At 40.7% G+C, this 19264-nt stretch overlaps 1 protein-coding gene across 1 annotated transcript in view; it reads right to left on the reverse strand.

Moving 5' to 3' along the window:
• RYR2 (ryanodine receptor 2) overlaps positions 1-19264 on the reverse strand; it is a 544943-nt gene that overhangs the window by 368880 nt on the left and 156799 nt on the right. The window contains exons 14-16 of the mRNA XM_047088668.1: positions 15627-15748; positions 10539-10722; positions 7235-7370 (exon numbers count right to left, since the gene is read on the reverse strand). Of these exons, the coding sequence (XP_046944624.1) occupies positions 7235-7370; positions 10539-10722; positions 15627-15748 (442 nt within the window). The remainder of the gene's footprint in view (positions 1-7234; positions 7371-10538; positions 10723-15626; positions 15749-19264) is intronic.

The following is a 19264-nucleotide window of genomic DNA, read 5'->3' on the forward strand; positions in this document are numbered from 1 at the left end:
ATTTCTGGGGCGCCTGGGTGGCTCAGTCGGTTAAGCGTCCAACTTCGGCTCAGGTCACGATCTCGCAGTCCGTGAGTTCGAGCCCCGCGTCAGGCTCTGGGTTGATGACTCAGAGCCTGGAGCCTGCTTCCGATTCTGTGTCTCCCTCTCTCTCTGCCCCTTCCCCGTTCATGCTCTGTCTCTCTCTGTCTCAAAAATAAATAAAACGTTAAAAAAAATTTTTTTTAAATAAATAGTCTATTTCTTCACTCGACTGGAATTAATTTACTAGCTTTCCCTTTCATCCTCAATTGTGTAGCACTGTGCCATTTACATTAACGACTCTTTTCAGTTATAAAAGTAATGTGTGTAAATAGAATAAATATCCAATGGAACACGCAGGAAAGCAGAAGTCCTGTCTCCTGAGAAGCAGCCACCTAGCCCTTCTCTGTGCATCCTTCCTTAAGAGTTCAGTGTGTACAAGAATGTATCTTTCTCTACATATGTCTAATGCAAGGCAGTTGGAATCTTAATGTTAATACAGTAATCTTATTCTTAACACAGCAAGCATCTTGTTTTTTTTCACTCAATACCATATCCTAGATGGCCATGCTAAAAAAGAACAGCCATCTGGCGTGTTTTATACAGTTTTCCTGATGATACGTTTATCTCAATTTTCAATGATAACACAGTACTACACTATTACTTATGGAACCAATCCCCTGTTGATAGAAAAATTGCTCTCAATTTTATGCAATTTATAAACAATTTTGCAGTGGACCTCCTTTCCACACTTGTACAAATATATCTCTAGAATACATTTCTTAAAGTAGAATTTCTAGAGTAAAAGGAAATACATTTAAAGTTTTATGTATACTGCCAACTGGAGTTTGTTTGGTTTTTTAAATTCCATCAATTTGCACCCCCACCAGAAAGAAACACACTACCCAACATTTCCCCCAATAACAAGTATTATCAAATTGTTTATCTGTGCTCGTCTCCTAAGTGAAAAATGATCTTGATCATTTTCATTTGCAGTTATTTGTCATGTTGAATATCTTTTATTATTTTATTTATTGCTCTGGCAACTACCTGTCCCCATCTTTTGTCTGTTTTTCTATTAAGTGGTATGTCCTTTCCTTATGGATTTATCAAAGCTCTACACATGATAGGAACCGGGCCTTTGTCTCTCACACAGGTGGCATATTTTATAAAATCCCCACCTGTTTTTTTTTCTATTCTGTAATGATATCATTCACCATAAACAATTTGATTTTTGCGTAGTCAAATTTATCAGTCTTTTATTGATCACTACTAATAGGATTGAACAACAACACGTATTGGGATGGTCAAGGCAGCAAAGTCAGTAGCTGCACAGCACTATGGCTAGGCTAGCTTTATTATTTACTCTCTTACTCAACCATTAACTCCATGAAAGCAGGGATGGGATCCTGGTCATAGCTGTCCCTCACTGCCCAGATTAGGGCATCTCCCATAACAGGTATTCAATTAATCTTTCTGAACGGATGAGAATCTTATTCAAATGCAGGTCCATTGGACTCAAAGTCCACGTTTTCCCAACACGACACAGTCTCTGTTAAAGAGGACGCCTCTTCAGAAGACCGTAAAAGGAAAGAGATTCAAAACACTTGGGAAAAACAAATGGAAAAAGAAGCTTCCCTGGAGAGAGAGATTAAAAAAGAGAGAGAGAGGGGTGCCTGGGTGGCTCAGTCGGTTGAGCATCTGACTTTGGCTCAGGTCATGATCTGGCAGTTTGTGAGTTCGAGCCCCACGTCGGGCTCTGTGCTGACAGCTCGGAGCCTGGAGCCTGCTTCGGATTCTGTGTCTCCCTCTCTCTCTGCCCCTCCACTGCTCGTGCTCTGTCTCTGTGTCTCTCAAAAATAAATAAACATAAAAAAAAAAAAGAACGTGTGTGTGTGTGTGTGTGTGTGTGTGTGTGTGTGTATGTATTTGGAAAGTATATTCAGAACTTATATCTCTTGTTGCAAGAAAAAATTAGTTTAAAAGCCACAAAAACATGCACATGTCTGAAATCAGTGTGTATTACCTTACGACATACACGATTACTATACTGTTAACTTCCTTTAGATGTGAGTTTTAGAGAATTCTAATTACATCAATTTTAAGTAATACCTCCCTCAAATCATTTCTTAATCAAATGGGATGTAAATAATTAAGTAAACAGATACATACATTTAAGAAATGTATACTTCATGTCTCCATATTAATCTATAACATAGATAATAGTTACTGCCTATCAAACCTCTGATATAAATAAACTAAGTCTAACATTCTGAAAGTATAGAAGTGGATAAAAGGCAAGCATTGGAAGGACCGAATGCTCAGGGAGCAGGGACAAAGTGAGTGAGGTCTCAGGTGAGAAGGCAGACACCCCAGCCATGGGGCTCCAAAGACTGGAATGGGAAAGGCGAATACCAAGTATCTGAAAGTCAATGGCAATTCTTGAAGGAAATGTGCAAGGATTCCCTGATGTCTCCCATGAAGATTGGTGGAGAGAAATCATACAGCATCCAGCTATCAGCATGATCTCAAGTATTTACTGAATATCACCTATGCACCAGATGTGGAAGATACAGATGTAAGAGCTGGGCATGACTGTATTCAGAGAATGGGTAGAAAAATGGAATAGAAAATGGAATAGAAAATGGCCTGGAGGGAACTATGAAGAACACTTTATTTCCTCCATTTTCTGATGAGGAAATCAAGAGCCACGGTGTATCTACCATAAGCATCAGGCTGTATCTTCTGCGTCTTCTGTATTTTCAAAATCCAGAACTTCCCTTGTTATAGCCAATCGTTGCAAGTGAAGTTTCTTTTCTAAGGCATAGTTAAAAGGCAAAAACAAGAACAGAAACAAGTTGAAGAAGAAAGTTTTACTACATTGATGACACAGAGGATGGTGATAAATGTATCCTAAAAAAAAAAAAAAACAGGACTAATGAGAAGAAGAGGGAGAGCTGAGCCTTTGCACACATTACAACAGGTAAGCCATCCAACAATCTTATGAGGGGAATTAGCATTGCCATTTTACAGATAATATTTATAATAACAATAGACGTCACTCACTGTGTGCCTGGTATTTTTCCGAGTACTTTACATCAACTCACGGAATTGCACAATGACCCTAAAAAGGAGGCACTCTAGAGTGGGCAGTGAAGATGAAGAAACTGAGCTCGGCTTTAGTAATCTGTCCAAGGTCATGTAAGTGGTAGAGCTATAATTCTGAGACTCTTCTGGGCTAAAAGAAGGGTCATTTCCTCAGAGGCTGTTGCCTATGGATTAAAGATTAGAGCTTTGGTTTTTCAAGAAAAAGACACGATGGTAACAGAATGACGGGTTCAGTGATGTGTAATGAACCAACTTGATGGCCACATCTAATCTGTTACAGGGAAACCTACGCCTCGTGGGAATCTCTAATACATTTATTAAATAATTCGAACAACTATTTATTGAGCGCCAACCCCATTTGCACATGGTGCTAGGTGGTGGACAAAAGCACTCAGATTAGAATTCGGTCCATAAAACCTTTTGGATGAGTGAAGTGTACACGTTAACATTTGAGCTGGACACTTCAACTCCTTCCCCAGAATTCTCTGCAATGCTCACTTCTGCATGGCAGCCAGGCAGTCCATGGGCTTGGCCCCAGTTTCTGACGTGAGCAGTCCCCGTGAAATGCTGGTGACATTGCTTATTTCCCTTGCAGGAAGAGCTACAGACGTGTCTACTGAGATGAAAGGGGTGATTTGCAAGGGGTTAAGAAACGGCATGCTCTTTCCTAAGAGACAGTTTCCAACAGCGGCCCTCTTTCACTTGTTCCATGTCAGAGACCACTTGTGCAGCACTGTGAGAGGACAGCAGGCGGCTAAGGCCACACGAGGGCAGCCAGCACTGGGGGGAGCAGACCCTGCTGCGGAAGGCACAACACACATAAAGAAACTGGTTCTGGATGCAATGATAAAGCCACTGATTCACACCCGCTGGTAGACCTCCAGCTCTGGGAGCCAATGAACGACCTCTGCTGTGTGCACCAGAGGCCGTAATCCGCACGTGGACACATCCTAAGAGATGCATCATTCCACCTACAACAACTGCTTCTCCCCTTCCTCTCTGAGTAGGTAAGTCACGTAAAAGTCAGATCTTTAGCCGTGTTCCCATGAAAAATCGAGTCAGGGGCGCCTGGGTGGCACAGTTGGTTAAGCATCCGATTTTGACTCACGTCATGATCTCACAGTTCGTGGGTTCAAGCCCCGCATCAGGCTCTGTGCTGACAGTTCAGAGCCTGGAGCCTGCTTCGGATTCTGTGTCTCCCCCTCTCTCTGCCCCGCCCCTGCTCACACTCTGACTCTCTCTCTCTCAATAATAAATAACCATTAAAATTTTTTTTAATAAACTAAAAAAAAATTAAGTCATAAAACCACTTCCGACGAAGAGTGTGCTCCCACCCAGCATTTTGTAGAGTTTATTACTACTCCTTCAGTAGGTTCTAAAAGAATCCAACTTAATCCCCAACGAACTCTGTCAAGTAAAAGGAAGATAGGCTTGAGGGATATGTGGCCCAAAAGGATAAAACTGAAATGTTGACTTTGCCGGATGAGACTTTTTCTATGATTTTAGAAAAATGCATTATATTTCTCTCTGTCCATCTGTATTACTTATGGATACAGGAACGCATGGACCCAGTGAAAAGAGAAAACTAACAGACTATGGAAAGAGCTGATGTGAAAATGTAAGTAAGATGTGCATCACCTAGATTTGTCTGCAATAGCACACTTTCTGCACATAACCCTTTCTACCCTCAAACACACACAGAGGAGACCCCTCTTTACCCTCAACACCTAGTTTGTCACAGAAACAAAGCCAGCGTTGTACCCAGTGAAGAGGTCAAACTGTGGTAGCAAAACCACTATCATACTCCAGACTCTACCAAATGCAGAAATTCGCGCTGTAATTTCTTCACTGACAAAGAAATCCTTTGCAAGGGGTTTGGGCACCATAAAATCCTTACCCTAATGATTTCGTGGGTAAAATAATCAACCCAGGGGGCGCCTGGGTGGCTCAGCCGGTTAAGCATCCAACTCCGGCTCAGGTCACGATCTCTCGGTCCGTGAGTTCAAGCCCCGCGTCGGGCTCTGGGCTGATGGCTCAGAGCCTGGAGCCTGCTTCGGATTCTGTGTCTCCCTCTCTCTCTGCCCCTCCCCGATCATGCTCTGTCTCTCTCTGTCTCTCAAAAATAATAAATCCACAATCCTAGGAAGCCTCAATATCCTGGGTCCTGTTCAAAGACACGCTAGCCAGCATTACCCCTTATTCTGAAAATACCAAACCGTATGTGTTTAATTGTTATGGCAGAGAAAACAGGCCACCTGAAGGGATCAGGCGCAAGAATTCTATCTGCTAAATAGTATTATTAAATTTTAGTGAGTTTCAATTAGATTATAGATAATATCTAAATATTTTGACAACTTTCCCATTTTTTGCTGAAAAAAAATGCCTTGAGACTTCTTTTCTCCACTTAGCGCACACACTTTCCTACTGTATCAGAACTCGATTTGTTTAACTAGTCAACATTTACTGAGTATCTGCCATGTGCCAGACACGATGACACAGATGGCCAAATCAGAAAAAGTGCCCTTCTTGCCCTGGAGATCATGGTCGCATTTGTAACTAATGTGGTAAATGCTACAAACAAGTAAATATTGAGTTCCAAGAAAGCAGGGACAGAGGGAGAGAGAGAGGGCGAGGGAACTGTTCAATCATGCTTGAAACTCAGAAAAAATGTCAAGATTAACTTCAAAAAAGTCACGCGTGAACTGGGCCTCAAAGAATATACAGGAATTTGGGGAAAGGTGGGAGTAGGAAAATGTCCCTGAAGCGTGGATGTGGCCAGGATACTGAGAAAGTGGGTATGGCCAGAGAAAGGGGAAGGACAGAGTCAAGGGGAAGCCTAAAAGGGTTCACCGGGGCCTCAAGTACCAGGCAAAGCAAGTTAAACTTGGCCTTCTGGAACGAGGGGAGAAGCTGAGAATTTTCTCAGGGGAAGAGACACATAGCTACAGTTCACCAGATGACTGTGGGATTGTGGGGGGTGAGGGTGAGTGGAGAGAGAGGTAATTCTTCACAGGTCTCCTGCTCTTGCGTGTCTCGCAAATGAGCCACTGAAACCTTTATTTTGGGCCGTCTTTTCACAGATGTTTGTAGCAAGCAGCCTTGGAAGAGAGAGATGGTGTCTCCACCCAAAGCAAAGGGCAGGCAAGCGTATTTCCAACATGACTGACTGGGAGTCACGATCCCTTACCGGTAACTCAATGCACTGCATGTCAAATGTCCCCTTCATATTATCCTGTGAGAAGTGGGGTTTGGGGAACTGGCCCCCCAGATGCCGATATTTTGGCTTCGTCCATTGCTTTGAGAAACAAACTATCCCTCTTTATCTTAATTCGAGGCCAGCTCAGTAGCTTCTAAGTTCATAGTTCATGACAACAGACATGGAGAAGCTATTGGAATAGCCCAGATCAAAACCAATAAGGACGTATGTTTTCATACAGTCGACAGGAATGCTCCTAAACCACAAGTGTTGCTTAACATACGTCAAGCACACTTAGAAGCTGCAAACGCATGGAGAGCCTGGGTGGCTCAGTCAATTAAGCATCTGACTTCGGCTCAGGTCATGACCTCATGGTTCATGAGTTCGAGCCCCGCATCAGGCTCTGTGCTGACGGCTCGGAGCCTAGAGCCTGCTTTGGATTCTGTGTCTCCCTCTCCCCGGCTCGCAATCTGTCTCTCTCTCTCTCTCTCTCTCTCTCTCAAAAATAAATAAATGTTAAAAAAACAATTTAAAAAAATGTAAGTTGCAAACACAAATCTCAAAAGGACGGAAGGAAGATGAAGGTCCCTGACGAGACTCTGGTGAGGGAGAACGAGGAGTCTTAGGGGACTAACTTCAGAATCACAAAGGAAATATCTCCTGCATATGCATACAGGGGCCCCTCACCCCCCAAATTACACCCTTGACGTCTCCCCTCCACATGCTGAAGACAAATCTATTGCTCTGGGCACGGTACACATTCAGGGATGGATGTAAATACCAAACATCACTAGGATTTAGTGCAACAGGAAACACATTGAGCCTCGATTAAGAAGCAGGTCATAAAACTTATGGGATCGTTCTACACGGGCGTGCGTTGGCTGCCTCGAAAACCATCAGACGTCTTACCTAGCAACTCATAGAGAGAATTCAGAATCGACTTCCAAGCCTCGCCTCCTTCTCTCCCCGCCACGTCCGCGAAATGCGCCGCGCTGCTATAGACATGCAGCCTGTCGATGCACTCGAGAACGAGGTTGATCATGCCCTGGAAAGTTAACAAGAATTACCCTGAGAAACAGCGATGCTGCTCACAGACGAGAAATGATGCTCAGTTGATTAATTAAAAAAAAAAATGGCTGGCTTGAAGTAAGCCTGTTAATCATAAAGAAAATTGAGGCCATGTATTTACATGACAGGAAGAAACACATTTGCATGGGAAATAAAACGTTCTTGAAGTAATGCAAGTGGCTTCTAAATCCTGCGGGCTGTTCTCAGATAGAAGCAGAAGAACAAAATCAAAATATGTGCTTCATATTTGCACGGGCAAAGTTTACTGCTAGATTAAGGAATTGATCACAACTGTATTCTACCATGAGTAAACAAAGAGGTTCACTAAAAAATATTCCACGTTGACATAAGGATTATTTTTTTTAACTTTTTAACATTTATTTATTTTTGAGAGAGAACGAGAGAGCAAGCGAGCACAGGAGGAGGACGGGCAGAGAGAAAGGGAGACCCAGAATCCGAACCTCCAGGCTCTGAGCTGTCTGCACAGAGCTCAACGTGGGACTCGAACTCAGTAACTGCGAGACCATGATCTGAGCCCAAGTTGGACACTTAACCAACTGAGCCACCCAGGCACCCCAAGGATTATTTTTTGAAGTTTATTTTTATTTATGTTGAGAGAGAGATAGAGACCAAGTGGGGGAGGGGGACAGAAAGAGGGAGACAGAATCCCAACCAGACTCTACACTGGCACAGAGCCCGATGTGGGGCTTGAACTCACGAACCTGAGCCAAAATCAAGAGCACGTCACCTAACCGACTGAGCCACTCAGGTGTCCCTAGCATAAGGATTATTTTGAGCTGAAGGCAACTAAGAAAACATTCTCTTTTTCTTCTCCACCAGGAAGGGTGGGAGATGTTTAATCACAAGAAACAATGCCCAACGCTTATCAGCCCAGAGGCTTCACAGAGGAACCTACCTAAGAAACTTTACTAACTCACCCTCACCTTCCATTAGTTTCCGTCTGTGTTTACCTTCCCACAACTTGCTGCCCCAGACGCTCAAAATTCCTTTCCTGTGTCTCTTCGTTTTCTACAAACTTACTGTCCTTTTGTTAGGATGCTGCACAAGCTCAAGTTCTAACCACTCCTTTGAGTTGTTCATCACAGAGTGCTCCGTGGATATGCAGGGTTCACCAGTTAATAAACCTCCACGTGTTTTCTCTTATATAGCTGTCTTTTGTCACTCTGATCTGCAGGGCCTCGACCAACAAACCTGAGATGAGTGGAGGAAAAATATTTCTTTTCCTCCCCTGTAACAGCACGAATGAATCCTAGTTCTTAGGGTAGGCACTGTCGTCATCATTTTTAATATTAAGCTAAAGATCTAATAAATGAATAAAGACAAGCTCATGAAAAGATAGCTTTGAAGCAAATCAAAAGTGCGTTATACCCCTGTGCAAGATGCTATCTAAATCTGGGGCTCCTGGAGGGCTCAGCAGGTTGAGTGTCTGACTCTTGGTTTTGGCTCAGGTCACGATCTCATGGTTTTCTGGGTTCGAGCTCCACATTGGGCTCTGTGCTCCAAGCAAAGCCCTGCTTGGGATTCTGTCTCCCTCTCTCTCTGCCCCTCTGTCACTTGTGCCATCTCTGTCTCTCTCAAAATAAATACACTTAAAAAAAAGATGCTATCTAAATTTGAAATTAAGCTTTTATTAGTATTTCTAGATCAAGGTTGCCAAAATGAGGCAAAACACACAAAAGGAAGAGTTGATTAATCAAGGGAACCTATTTCACACAGAGTTGTAAGAGGGACCACGGCCCTAAGTACATTTGTCGGTTCCCATCTGGATTGTCTTATGTGAGAAATTGAAAAAAAAATCCAAAATCAATCCTTCGAATTTTCATAGCCCAGTATTTCAGCATGGTCTAATATTGTGGCAGATGCAGGATGAAAAGGTCTCAACAGGGGCACCTGGGTGGCTCAGTTGGTTAAGTATCCGGCTCTTGGTCTCGGCTCAGGTCACGATCTCACGGTGTGTGAGTTCGCGCCTCGCATTGGGCTCTGCTCTGAGAGTGCGGAGCCTGCTTGGGATTCTCTCTCTGCCCCTTCCCTGCTCTCTCCGCCTCTCCCTCAAAGATGAATAAATACAAACTTTCAAAACTTAAAAAGAAAAAAAGAAAATGTCCCATCAAACTAGTCCATGTTGTCAATGGCTCACGTTCACAGGTCTCCGTGCTTTCATACCACTAGTCTCTAGAGCCACCTTTTTTTTTTTTTTTGTATACACACTAACAAGTCCTCAAAAATTAATGTTAATTTCAAAGGCTGTTGATGGAAAATTAGGAAACAGTTTTCAAACTAGAAGAAGGTACAGGTAGGGATTGTGGGTACTCGTCAATATTCTCTAACCTTTCTTTCTTCGACACTTTTACTCTGAAACATTCATTATTCCACACACGGGGGGGCACTCAGAGGAAGGGGAGCACGGACTGAGCCGGTGGCATTTGCCAGCTCACCTCTGCCATCCTCCCACCGAAATTCTTCTCTATGGCAGTAATTCCGACACTGTTTTTAAAGGAGCGTTAGACGTATCACTTGGTCCTTCTGTAATTCTGTCTATAAAATATGGCACGTGAACTCCTTTTTTACTGGAAGGTGCGTGAAATAAAATCACACGCGAAAACTCAGTCCATGTGAAAGTAAGAAGTGCATCTGCTCTGTCCAAGCAGAGAGGCTGGAGCTCTGTCTCCACAGGCGGCCTGACCTCCCCTGGGCAGTTTCTCTCTCTCAACACCAGGCTCCCTGGGGACCAGGCACCTCCCGAGAGCCTCGAGAACCTGCTGACGAGTCTAAAAACCCTCCAGCTTTTCAAAGCCTGTGTTCGTTCGGACACTTTGAGATACTGTGTGTCTGTAACAAACAGGAAGCGAACTGCAGTGCAGTGAATGATCAGTGCAGAAGGCTGAGCCGACAGTAAAATAAAATGCCTTTGCCAGGGGAGTGAAGAGTTTCACTGTTTCAAATTAGCACTCGCTGACAGAGACACAAAAATGATCGCAGGGTTCCTCCAAGGCCCGGTTCCCTTATGCCACTGTTTACCTGCTCATCCAACTCCAAATGCAAACCTTGTCAGAGAACCTCCCCCCAGAGCAGCGGTTTTCCGAAGACAGCAGCATAAAGGAAATGAATGTTGGTGGAAACTCACCTCTTCCTGGAAGAGATTCTGACGGTTCTTTAGAGCCCGTAATCTGTTCTGTTTGTCTTCATGCTCTAAGTGCTCGTCGGGGGGATGGAAGTAACCAATCAGGTCCTGCAGACTCAGACTCACAGATTCTATAGGGAGGTCTACTGTGGAAGCCTTCACTTTTTTGCTGAGCGCATCAAGGCCCCTAAAATACACAGCAAACATTTCTCGACATCAGCGATCTGCAATCTTACTGTCTTTTAGACCACGGATGAGTTAAAGCTTTACCCTCTCCCCCCACACCCCTGTAAAAGGAACCCATAAGAAAGGTCCTAGTTTTCCTCAAACAGCAATAATTAATATATTCCAATAAAAAATTCTAAATTTTGCCAACTATATATGATGCTATATTAAATACACCAGTATTGGGGGTGGGGGGGGGGTGCCTGGGTGGCTCAGTTGGTTGAGTGTCTGACTTCAGCTCAGGTCATGATCTCAGGGTTCCTGAGTTTGAGTCCCGCATTGGGCTCTCTGCTGTCAGCACAGAGCCCACTTTGGATCCTCTGACCCCTCTATTGCCCTTCCCCTGCTTGTGCTCTCCCAGAAAGTAAATAAATATATGTTTAAAAAGTAAAATATAGGGGCGCCCTAAAAAATTGGGTTAAGTGTCTGACTTCGGCTCAGGTCATGATCTCATGGTTTGTGAGTTCGAGCCCCGCATCAGGCTCTATGCTGACAGTGCGGAGCCTGCTTAGTGCAGAGCCTGTTTGTGATTCTCTCTCTCTCTCTCTCTCTCTCTCTCTCTCTCTCTCTCTCTCTCCCCCCTCTCTCATTCATAATTTCTATCTCAAAATAAATGAAAACTTAAAAAAAAAAACCCACCAGTATCAAGAGAAACTAGTCTAGACAAAACACTGAAGGGCTCAAGAACCAAATCCTACAAAGCCAATGGTCCCAATATTTAGAAACTAACTGATAGACATTTTAAATCACCACATACTTCAAGGTCTAAGATGCAACTTCCCAGATTCATAATTCTGGGCTTTAATTGTTCTACTTTTTGTTTTTAGAGAGGGAATTGTTACCTGCTACATCACTGACCCTCACTGTCATTTTGTAAATTCCTGCCTGTTTAAAAATATATTCCAATGATTTTAACTTAAAAAATTTTCTTATTAATCAGAAAACAAGAAATTAAAATGCTTTTATCTGGAAAAAAAGTATTTAAAATCGGACTAAGAAACGTTGCATTTTCTAAGCTTTGAAGAAAAACATATTACTGGCATATAAATGGGTTAATTTGTTAAGCTTCCTGACATTCAGACTTTTAAAATTCCTAGTTCTGAATGTATCTGGAAAGAACTTTAAAATATACTATTTGTAAACCATATCTTTCCAAAATAAGTTTATTTTTAAAAAGACACAACAGACACCATAAAAGAATGTGAGAATGCCTGTACTATAGTTGGTATAGTAATATTCATATTAGTCAAGACAAAATTTAATGCATACAATATTATACTTCCTTTCCTGCTCTCTGCATAAGCCAAATCAAATGGCAATATGTTATTACAAGGAAATGTTTCTAGCTAGCTATGTATTTTAGACTTCACATTTTAAAAACAGTAAGAGCCTCGTAAGAGAATTAGCTTTTCTTTAAATTTACAATGCTCAAAAATATAATTTAAAATGTATCATCAATTATATAAGGATTACAAATAAACTTTGAAGAGCTGACTTCAGCCTTATCTATTACCTAGTTTTATTATCTCGATAAGTCTTTCTATGCCCAAAAAGTAATAGAAATGACTTGTCAGAAGAAAATTATTTCTCCTCTTTTAAAATAAAAATTTATATGCAATGAAGTATTCCTGTTCTAAACCTGTTGTCCTATTAAACTTTAGTTGAATCATAAATATATTGATAATAAAGTGAAACTCAACTCTCATCATACTGAAGTAAATGAAATTCAAAGGTGATTCAAATATAACATCTACATTTTTAAACCTAAAAAGGAGCAGTAATAAATGTCAGCTTTTAGGTTAAGTTGAATATATTCACTATCATAAATGTAACCATTTAATTACTTTCCAGAAGCCTCCTGTCAGACAAATACAATCCAAGACCCTAAAATTGTTAATTATGTTAAGGTTTATAACTTCCATCTCTACAAAGACATTTACCATCTTAATTTATCAATAACAAAAAAATGAAGGGAAAAAAATAATTGGGGAAATCCAAAGGTAGTAGAATTATACTATGCCAGAGAAAACATAAAGCCTTAAATTCATGTCTATATTTTGTTAATTTGAAGATTAAACAATATTACTACCACAGATTCCTCCCTTATATAATTTCCTTTAAGAATACATCATTAACATGGGGCTTCTGGGTGGCTTAGTCAGTTAAGCGTCCAACTTCGGCTCAGGTCATGATCTCATGTTCATGGGTTCGAGCCCCGCATTGGGCTCTGTGCTGATAGCTCAGAGCCTGGACCCTCTTTCAGATTCTGTGTCTCCCTCTCTCTCTGCCTCTCCCTTGCTCATGCTTTGTCTCTATCTCTCAAAAATAAATGCTAAATTTTTTTAATAAAAAAAGAATACATTCATTAATATACCTAAAGGAAAAGAAGGCTTCATATGTATTTTGTACAGTCCAGAAGAATAGAATCCCTCTCACAACACAAATACAAACACACACACACACACACACACACACACACACACACCCTTCTACCATCACCATCACCACTATCCTGACCTGTAAAACAAGGAACAGAAGGGTCACAGAAAATAAACTGCATAAGACACACAAATGAAGATACATTAAATGGCCTTGACCTTCACTGTAAGCAGTGAAAAAGAGAAGTCTGTCCTTGCATTTTTAAAAATTAGGTTCTTAACAGTAAATAAATCTACACTAATAAAATGAATACTTAAAAATAATTTACTTTGGAAAACACACAGGTGCCAATATTATAAAGACCTAGAGATTTTAAAGAATTTTAGTGCTTTCATGAATATTACAGAAGAATCAAATTATTTTACTTAAAATAATGTACCCTTTATAATATTCTGTAATTATGTAAAACATTCCAAAGTTCCTGAGATATATTTAAGAACTGTACAAATTCAGGAAGTCTAAAGGTTCAGCAAATACTAATGAGCATATAAGTAAAACCCACATATATAAAAAATACATGAATGTGATGAATTAAATAATATTAAAATAATTAAGTAATTAACTAATGGGTAAATCACAAAGAGAAATTAAATAAAGAAATATGGTCAACAGGGGGGCCTGGGGTAGCTCAGTCAGTTGAGCCTCTGACTTCTCAGATCATGATCTCTCAGTTCATGCATTCAAGCCCCATGTCGGGCTTTGTGCTGACAGCTCAGAGCCTGGAGCCTGCTTCGGAGTCTGTGTCTCCCTCTCTCTCTGACCCTCCGCCACTCATGCTCTCTCTCTCTCTCTCAAAACTAAATAAACATTTTTAAAAATTAAGAAAAAAAGAGGCCTGAACCTTTAAAAAAAATACATGGTCAATAAACATGAAATATACCTATTTTCACAATTCTTGAATAAATTCAACTTAAAAATTATTGTAAATACATACATATATATGTATATACATACACATGTGTATATACATACATAAACTTTTCCATCAAATTGGCAAGTTTACTTATTTTTTAAAAATTATTTTCTTTTTGGGGCGCCTGGGTGGCGCAGTCGGTTAAGCGTCCGACTTCAGCCAGGTCACGATCTCGCGGTCCGTGAGTTCGAGCCCCGCGTCAGGCTCTGGGCTGATGGCTCGGAGCCTGGAGCCTGTTTCCGATTCTGTGTCTCCCTCTCTCTCTGCCCCTCCCCCGTTCATGCTCTGTCTCTCTCTGTCCCAAAAATAAATAAACGTTGAAAAAAAAAATTTTTTAAAAAAAAAAATTATTTTCTTTTTAAAAATTTTTTTTAATGTTTTTCACTTTTGAGAGAGAGAGAGAGAGAGAGAGAGAGAGAGGCAGAGCACGAGCAGGGGAGGGGCAGAGGAGAGGGAGACACAGAATCCAAAGCGGGCTCCAGGCTCTGAGCTGTCAGCACAGAGCCTGACGCAGGGATCAAATTCATGAACAGTGAGATCATGACCTGAGCCAAAGTTGGATGCTTAACTGCCTGAGCCACTCAGGTGCCTCTATTTTCTTTTTTTAAATGTTTGTTTATTTTGAGAGAGAGCACAAGCAAGCAAGCAGGGAAAGGGCAGAGGGAGAGAGAGAATCCCAGGCATAGTGTAGAGCCCGATGTAGGGCTCGAACCTACAAACCATGAGATCATGACCTGAGTCGAAACCAAAAGTCAGACACTTAACCAGCTGAGCAACCCAGATGCCCCTCAAATTGGCAAGTTTAAAGAGATGTATGATACCCATCACAAGCCAGACTGTATATTGGTATAATGTTACAGAAAACACTCTGAGCAAAAGCTTGATTTAGTTTGAAGATATATAACTGTTTCCATTAGAAGGTATGAAACTTAGTTACTGTAAGAATCATTTTATTTTTTTAATACCGTTCAAAACTCACAAAGTATGTAGGCTTCATCACCCCCAGTGTGAAAGGAATATAAACAGGTCCAGAACAAGGGTATGTTATAGAATAATCCTAACCTGTAGCTATCAAACACAAGTTACACACACAATTTCTAAAATCACATTGCACGGGCGCCTGGGTGGCTCAGTCGGTTGAGTACTGACTCTTGATTTTGGCTCAGGTCATGATCTCATGGTTTGTGGGATCGAGCTCTGTGTTGGGCTCTGCCATTGACAGTACAGGACCTGCCTGGGATTCTCTCTCTCTCCCTCCCTCTCTCTCCCTCTCTCTCTCCCCCTCCCCTCCCCCACTTGCTCGCATGCCGTCTCTCAAATTAAAAAAAAAAAAAAATTACATTCCCTTTTTAAAAGTGTATTTAAAATAAAGACATAAAACCACCTAGCTCCCGTATTGCCAACCCACCAAACTGTAGGTTTACCACTGTAGTGTATTTTAGACTTGTGTATTTGTAAAGCCAATAAAGGAGTCCAGATAAAACATCAAACTACCACAACAAAAGGAAACGTACCTTATAAATCTATTGAAAAGGAAGACAGTGCTCCGGATGACTCGTGCGGTCCGTGATTCTTCATGCTGAGATCTAGAGAGATTTAAGCCGTCATCCATGTGACCTTCATGATGCATAATAGCCTGTACAAATGCAAAAGAACCCTGCCATTACTCCCACCATCTCCGTTCTAAACATCTCCATCTAAGAAGATGCACACTTCAAAGGCGAGCCGTAACAGTAACGGTTCATACTTACAGTGAGCCAGACATGGTTTTATGTGCAACTATTCAGATTTATAATGAAAACTATGCTGTGAGGTGTGGTTTTTTTAAGTTTATTTTTATTTATTTTGAGAGAGAGAGCAAGTGGGGGAGGGGTAGACAGAGAGAGAGGGAGACAGAGTCCCAAGCAGGCTCCATGTTATCAGCACAGAATCGGAGGCGGGACTCGAACTCACAAACTGTCGCATCGTGACCTGAGCCAAAATCAAGAAGTGGATGCTTACCTGACTGGGCCACCCAGGTGCCCCTTGAGTTGCATGATTTATAATAACTCATTCAAGTGGTGTATACTTTTTTAATATTATATATATATACTTATATACATACTTATACATATACTTATATATATATGAACACTTTTTTTTTGCATTTACCACTTAAGTATTTAGAATGGCAAAATAATACCTGAAGTTTCTACTGATTTCCTGATGGAAACTTATTTCTGTCTTTACAAAAATGTGTCTGCATGTTATCGTTTCTACCCATATTTTTCCCATAACCATATATCATATTCAACTGTTAAGAAAAGATACAAGGAAAATCTGATACTAGACTAGAACTCTTAGAAAGTAATATCTGAGTTAAGAATTTTGCTTCATTCACTCTGTTCCTGATGATTTGTGCAATCATATTTTGAACTTTAACCTTTCTGGTGAATGTTGTGGTATAAATAATACAGGATGCAGTGTAGCAAATCCGGTAAAATCACTATTATAAATTAAAATAAAAAGCCCTGCATAAAACTCATCTCCAGTATCACAAGCAGTGTAGTATTTATCCTTAAGAATAGTAGTAATTAGAAGGATGCATGGGGTAGGGGGGGAGGGGTGGCAGAAAGTGTTCCTAAAATCTGTAGCTTTGAGTTTTCAAGAACCCACATTAAAAGAGTTTTTTTTTAAAGTAAAATTTTAATTATATATTTGATTTACCCCAATGTATCCAAAATATTATGTCAATATGTAATAAACAGAACAAACCTGTTCACGAAGTATTTAACATTCTTCTTTGCCTTCAAAATCCAGGATACTCAGAGTATCCTGATTTAGATACCAAACTGTTAGTGAAAATACTTGATTTGTTTTAGAATTGATGACATTTACAGTTGGAAGAGTACATTCACATACCTAAGCTGTTCCAAACATGCACAAAAATTCTCTAATAACTTAATTAGGCATAAGCTTTTAAATTTAAATTAATTAAAATCACAACAAAAAATTCAGTTCCTGTAGCTCTAGCCACATTCAAGCACCAAATAGCCACATGTGGCTAAGAACTGCTGACTCGGACAGCATAGCCCCAGACTGAATTTCAAATTTATGGCAATTACAAGGGACAAAGGCAATGGGAAAAAATAATTCAGAGACATTTAGAACACGGGACATTCTACAACTGGCCTAGATTCTTAGTCAATGATAAAAACAAGAGAGGAAGTACAAAAAAATGCATGAACATTGATTGGATCCTGATATGAAATGAGATATAAAAGACATTCTGCGGGGCGCCTGGGTGGCGCAGTCGGTTAAGCATCCGACTTCAGCCAGGTCACGATCTCGCGGTCCGTGAGTTCGAGCCCCGCCTCGGGCTCTGGGCTGATGGCTCAGAGCCTGGAGCCTGTTTCCGATTCTGTGTCTCCCTCTCTCTCTGCCCCTCCCCCGTTCATGCTCTGTCTCTCTCTGTCCCAAAAATAAATAAATAAATGTTGAAAAAAAAAATTAAAAAAAATAAATAAATAAAAGACATTCTGGGACAAGAGAAGAAATATGAATACAAACAGGATATTAGATGATATAATGGAATTCTCATTATTTATTAGGTACAAGAATGGTATTACTGATGTGTCTGTGTGTGTGTGTGTGTGTGTGTGTCTATATGTATATATACACATATGCATATGAATAAATGCATTTAAATTTATGAGCCTTGCTCAAAGACCTCAAAGACAAGAGATGATCTCATCACAAAGATCATACGGGTCTACAAGAGAGTTGTCCCTGGCTTTCCATCCAAAGCTCTAAGTTAGGAGAGAGATGACTTAAGCCCAACTCAATCAAAGCAGAATCAGCCTCCAACCTCACTGGTCACTCCAAAGAGATCACAATAACCCTAAAAAATCCATTCTGGAATGTAGATATGTTATGATTAGTAAGTCTATTGGAAATAAAGATTTCTGCCCCACTACAGTCTTTCCAACATCTCACATCTGTAGAAATAATATTTGTGGTGTTATTTGGTTCTGTGTAAAATTATGACATATGAACAATTTAGTACTATAGTACTAAAGGAGCTCACAAATAGTGTGGGATGGAGAGCTGGAGGGTGAGAGGAAGAACAGAGAGAAAGACAGAGACAGAAGAGGACAGGGGAGGGGAGAGGAGGAGAGAGGAGAGGGGAGGGGTCGAGACAGGAAGGGAGGGGAGGGGAAGGGAGAGGTACCCTAGTAAATGAAATAGCACAGGACCACATGTAAAATTTAATAAGTTATACATAAATACTATGAAAACATAAAGGAAGGCACAGGAGATAAACTGCGACTTTCAAGAAGAACTTTGAAAATCTTTAAACTTAACCCCTGCAGGACAGATAGAAATTGGGTGGAGAAAAAAAAGTTTTAAAGGGCATTCCAACCATAGTTGACGCTTGAACAACATAGGTTTGAGCTACGCAGGTCCGCTTACACATGGCTTTTTTTCAATAAATACAGTACAGTACTGTAAATATATTGTCTCTTAGGATTTTCTTAATATTTTCTTTTCTCTAGCTTATTTTATTGTAAGAATACAGTATATAATACATATAACACACAAAATGTGTTAATTATTTAAGTTATTGGTGAACCTTCCCATCAACAGTAGGCTACTAGTAAAGTTTTAGGGGAGTCAAAAGTTAAACACAGACTTTGACTGTGGGTTGGTGCCCCTAGTCCCATGTTGCTCAAGGGTCAACTGTGTTTGCAAAAGCACAGTTGTGTATAACCCAAACTGTGTGTGTTTGTTGGCTTTTTATTGAAGTATAGTTGACAAACATAGCGTATCAATTTCATGTGTACAAAATGAAAGTCAACCTTCTGGATGGAAGAAGGTATTCGCAAACCATATAACTGACAAGGGATTAATATCCTATATACATAAAGAGCTCATACAAAGCAATAGCAACAACAACAAAAATATAATCTGATTCAAAAAACGGGTAGAGGATCTGAATTGACATTTTTTTTTTCAAAGCCATGATTTTTTGAGAAACAAGGAACGTGGTACAACTGGTGGGCTGAGAAAACCAAAGACGATGCCCAGAGATGCCCAGAGATTGGACAATGAATAGGTGAATGGGGCACGGATGAGATAAGAGGCAGGTCAGGAAGGGTATCCTATCACTATC

The sequence above is a fragment of the Lynx rufus genome, unplaced genomic scaffold, assembly GCF_022079265.1.
Source record: "Lynx rufus isolate CCGP_SWC_20201006 ecotype Redwood Valley unplaced genomic scaffold, mLynRuf1.p SCAF_25, whole genome shotgun sequence".
In the NCBI taxonomy this organism is placed as follows: Eukaryota; Metazoa; Chordata; class Mammalia; order Carnivora; family Felidae; genus Lynx; species Lynx rufus.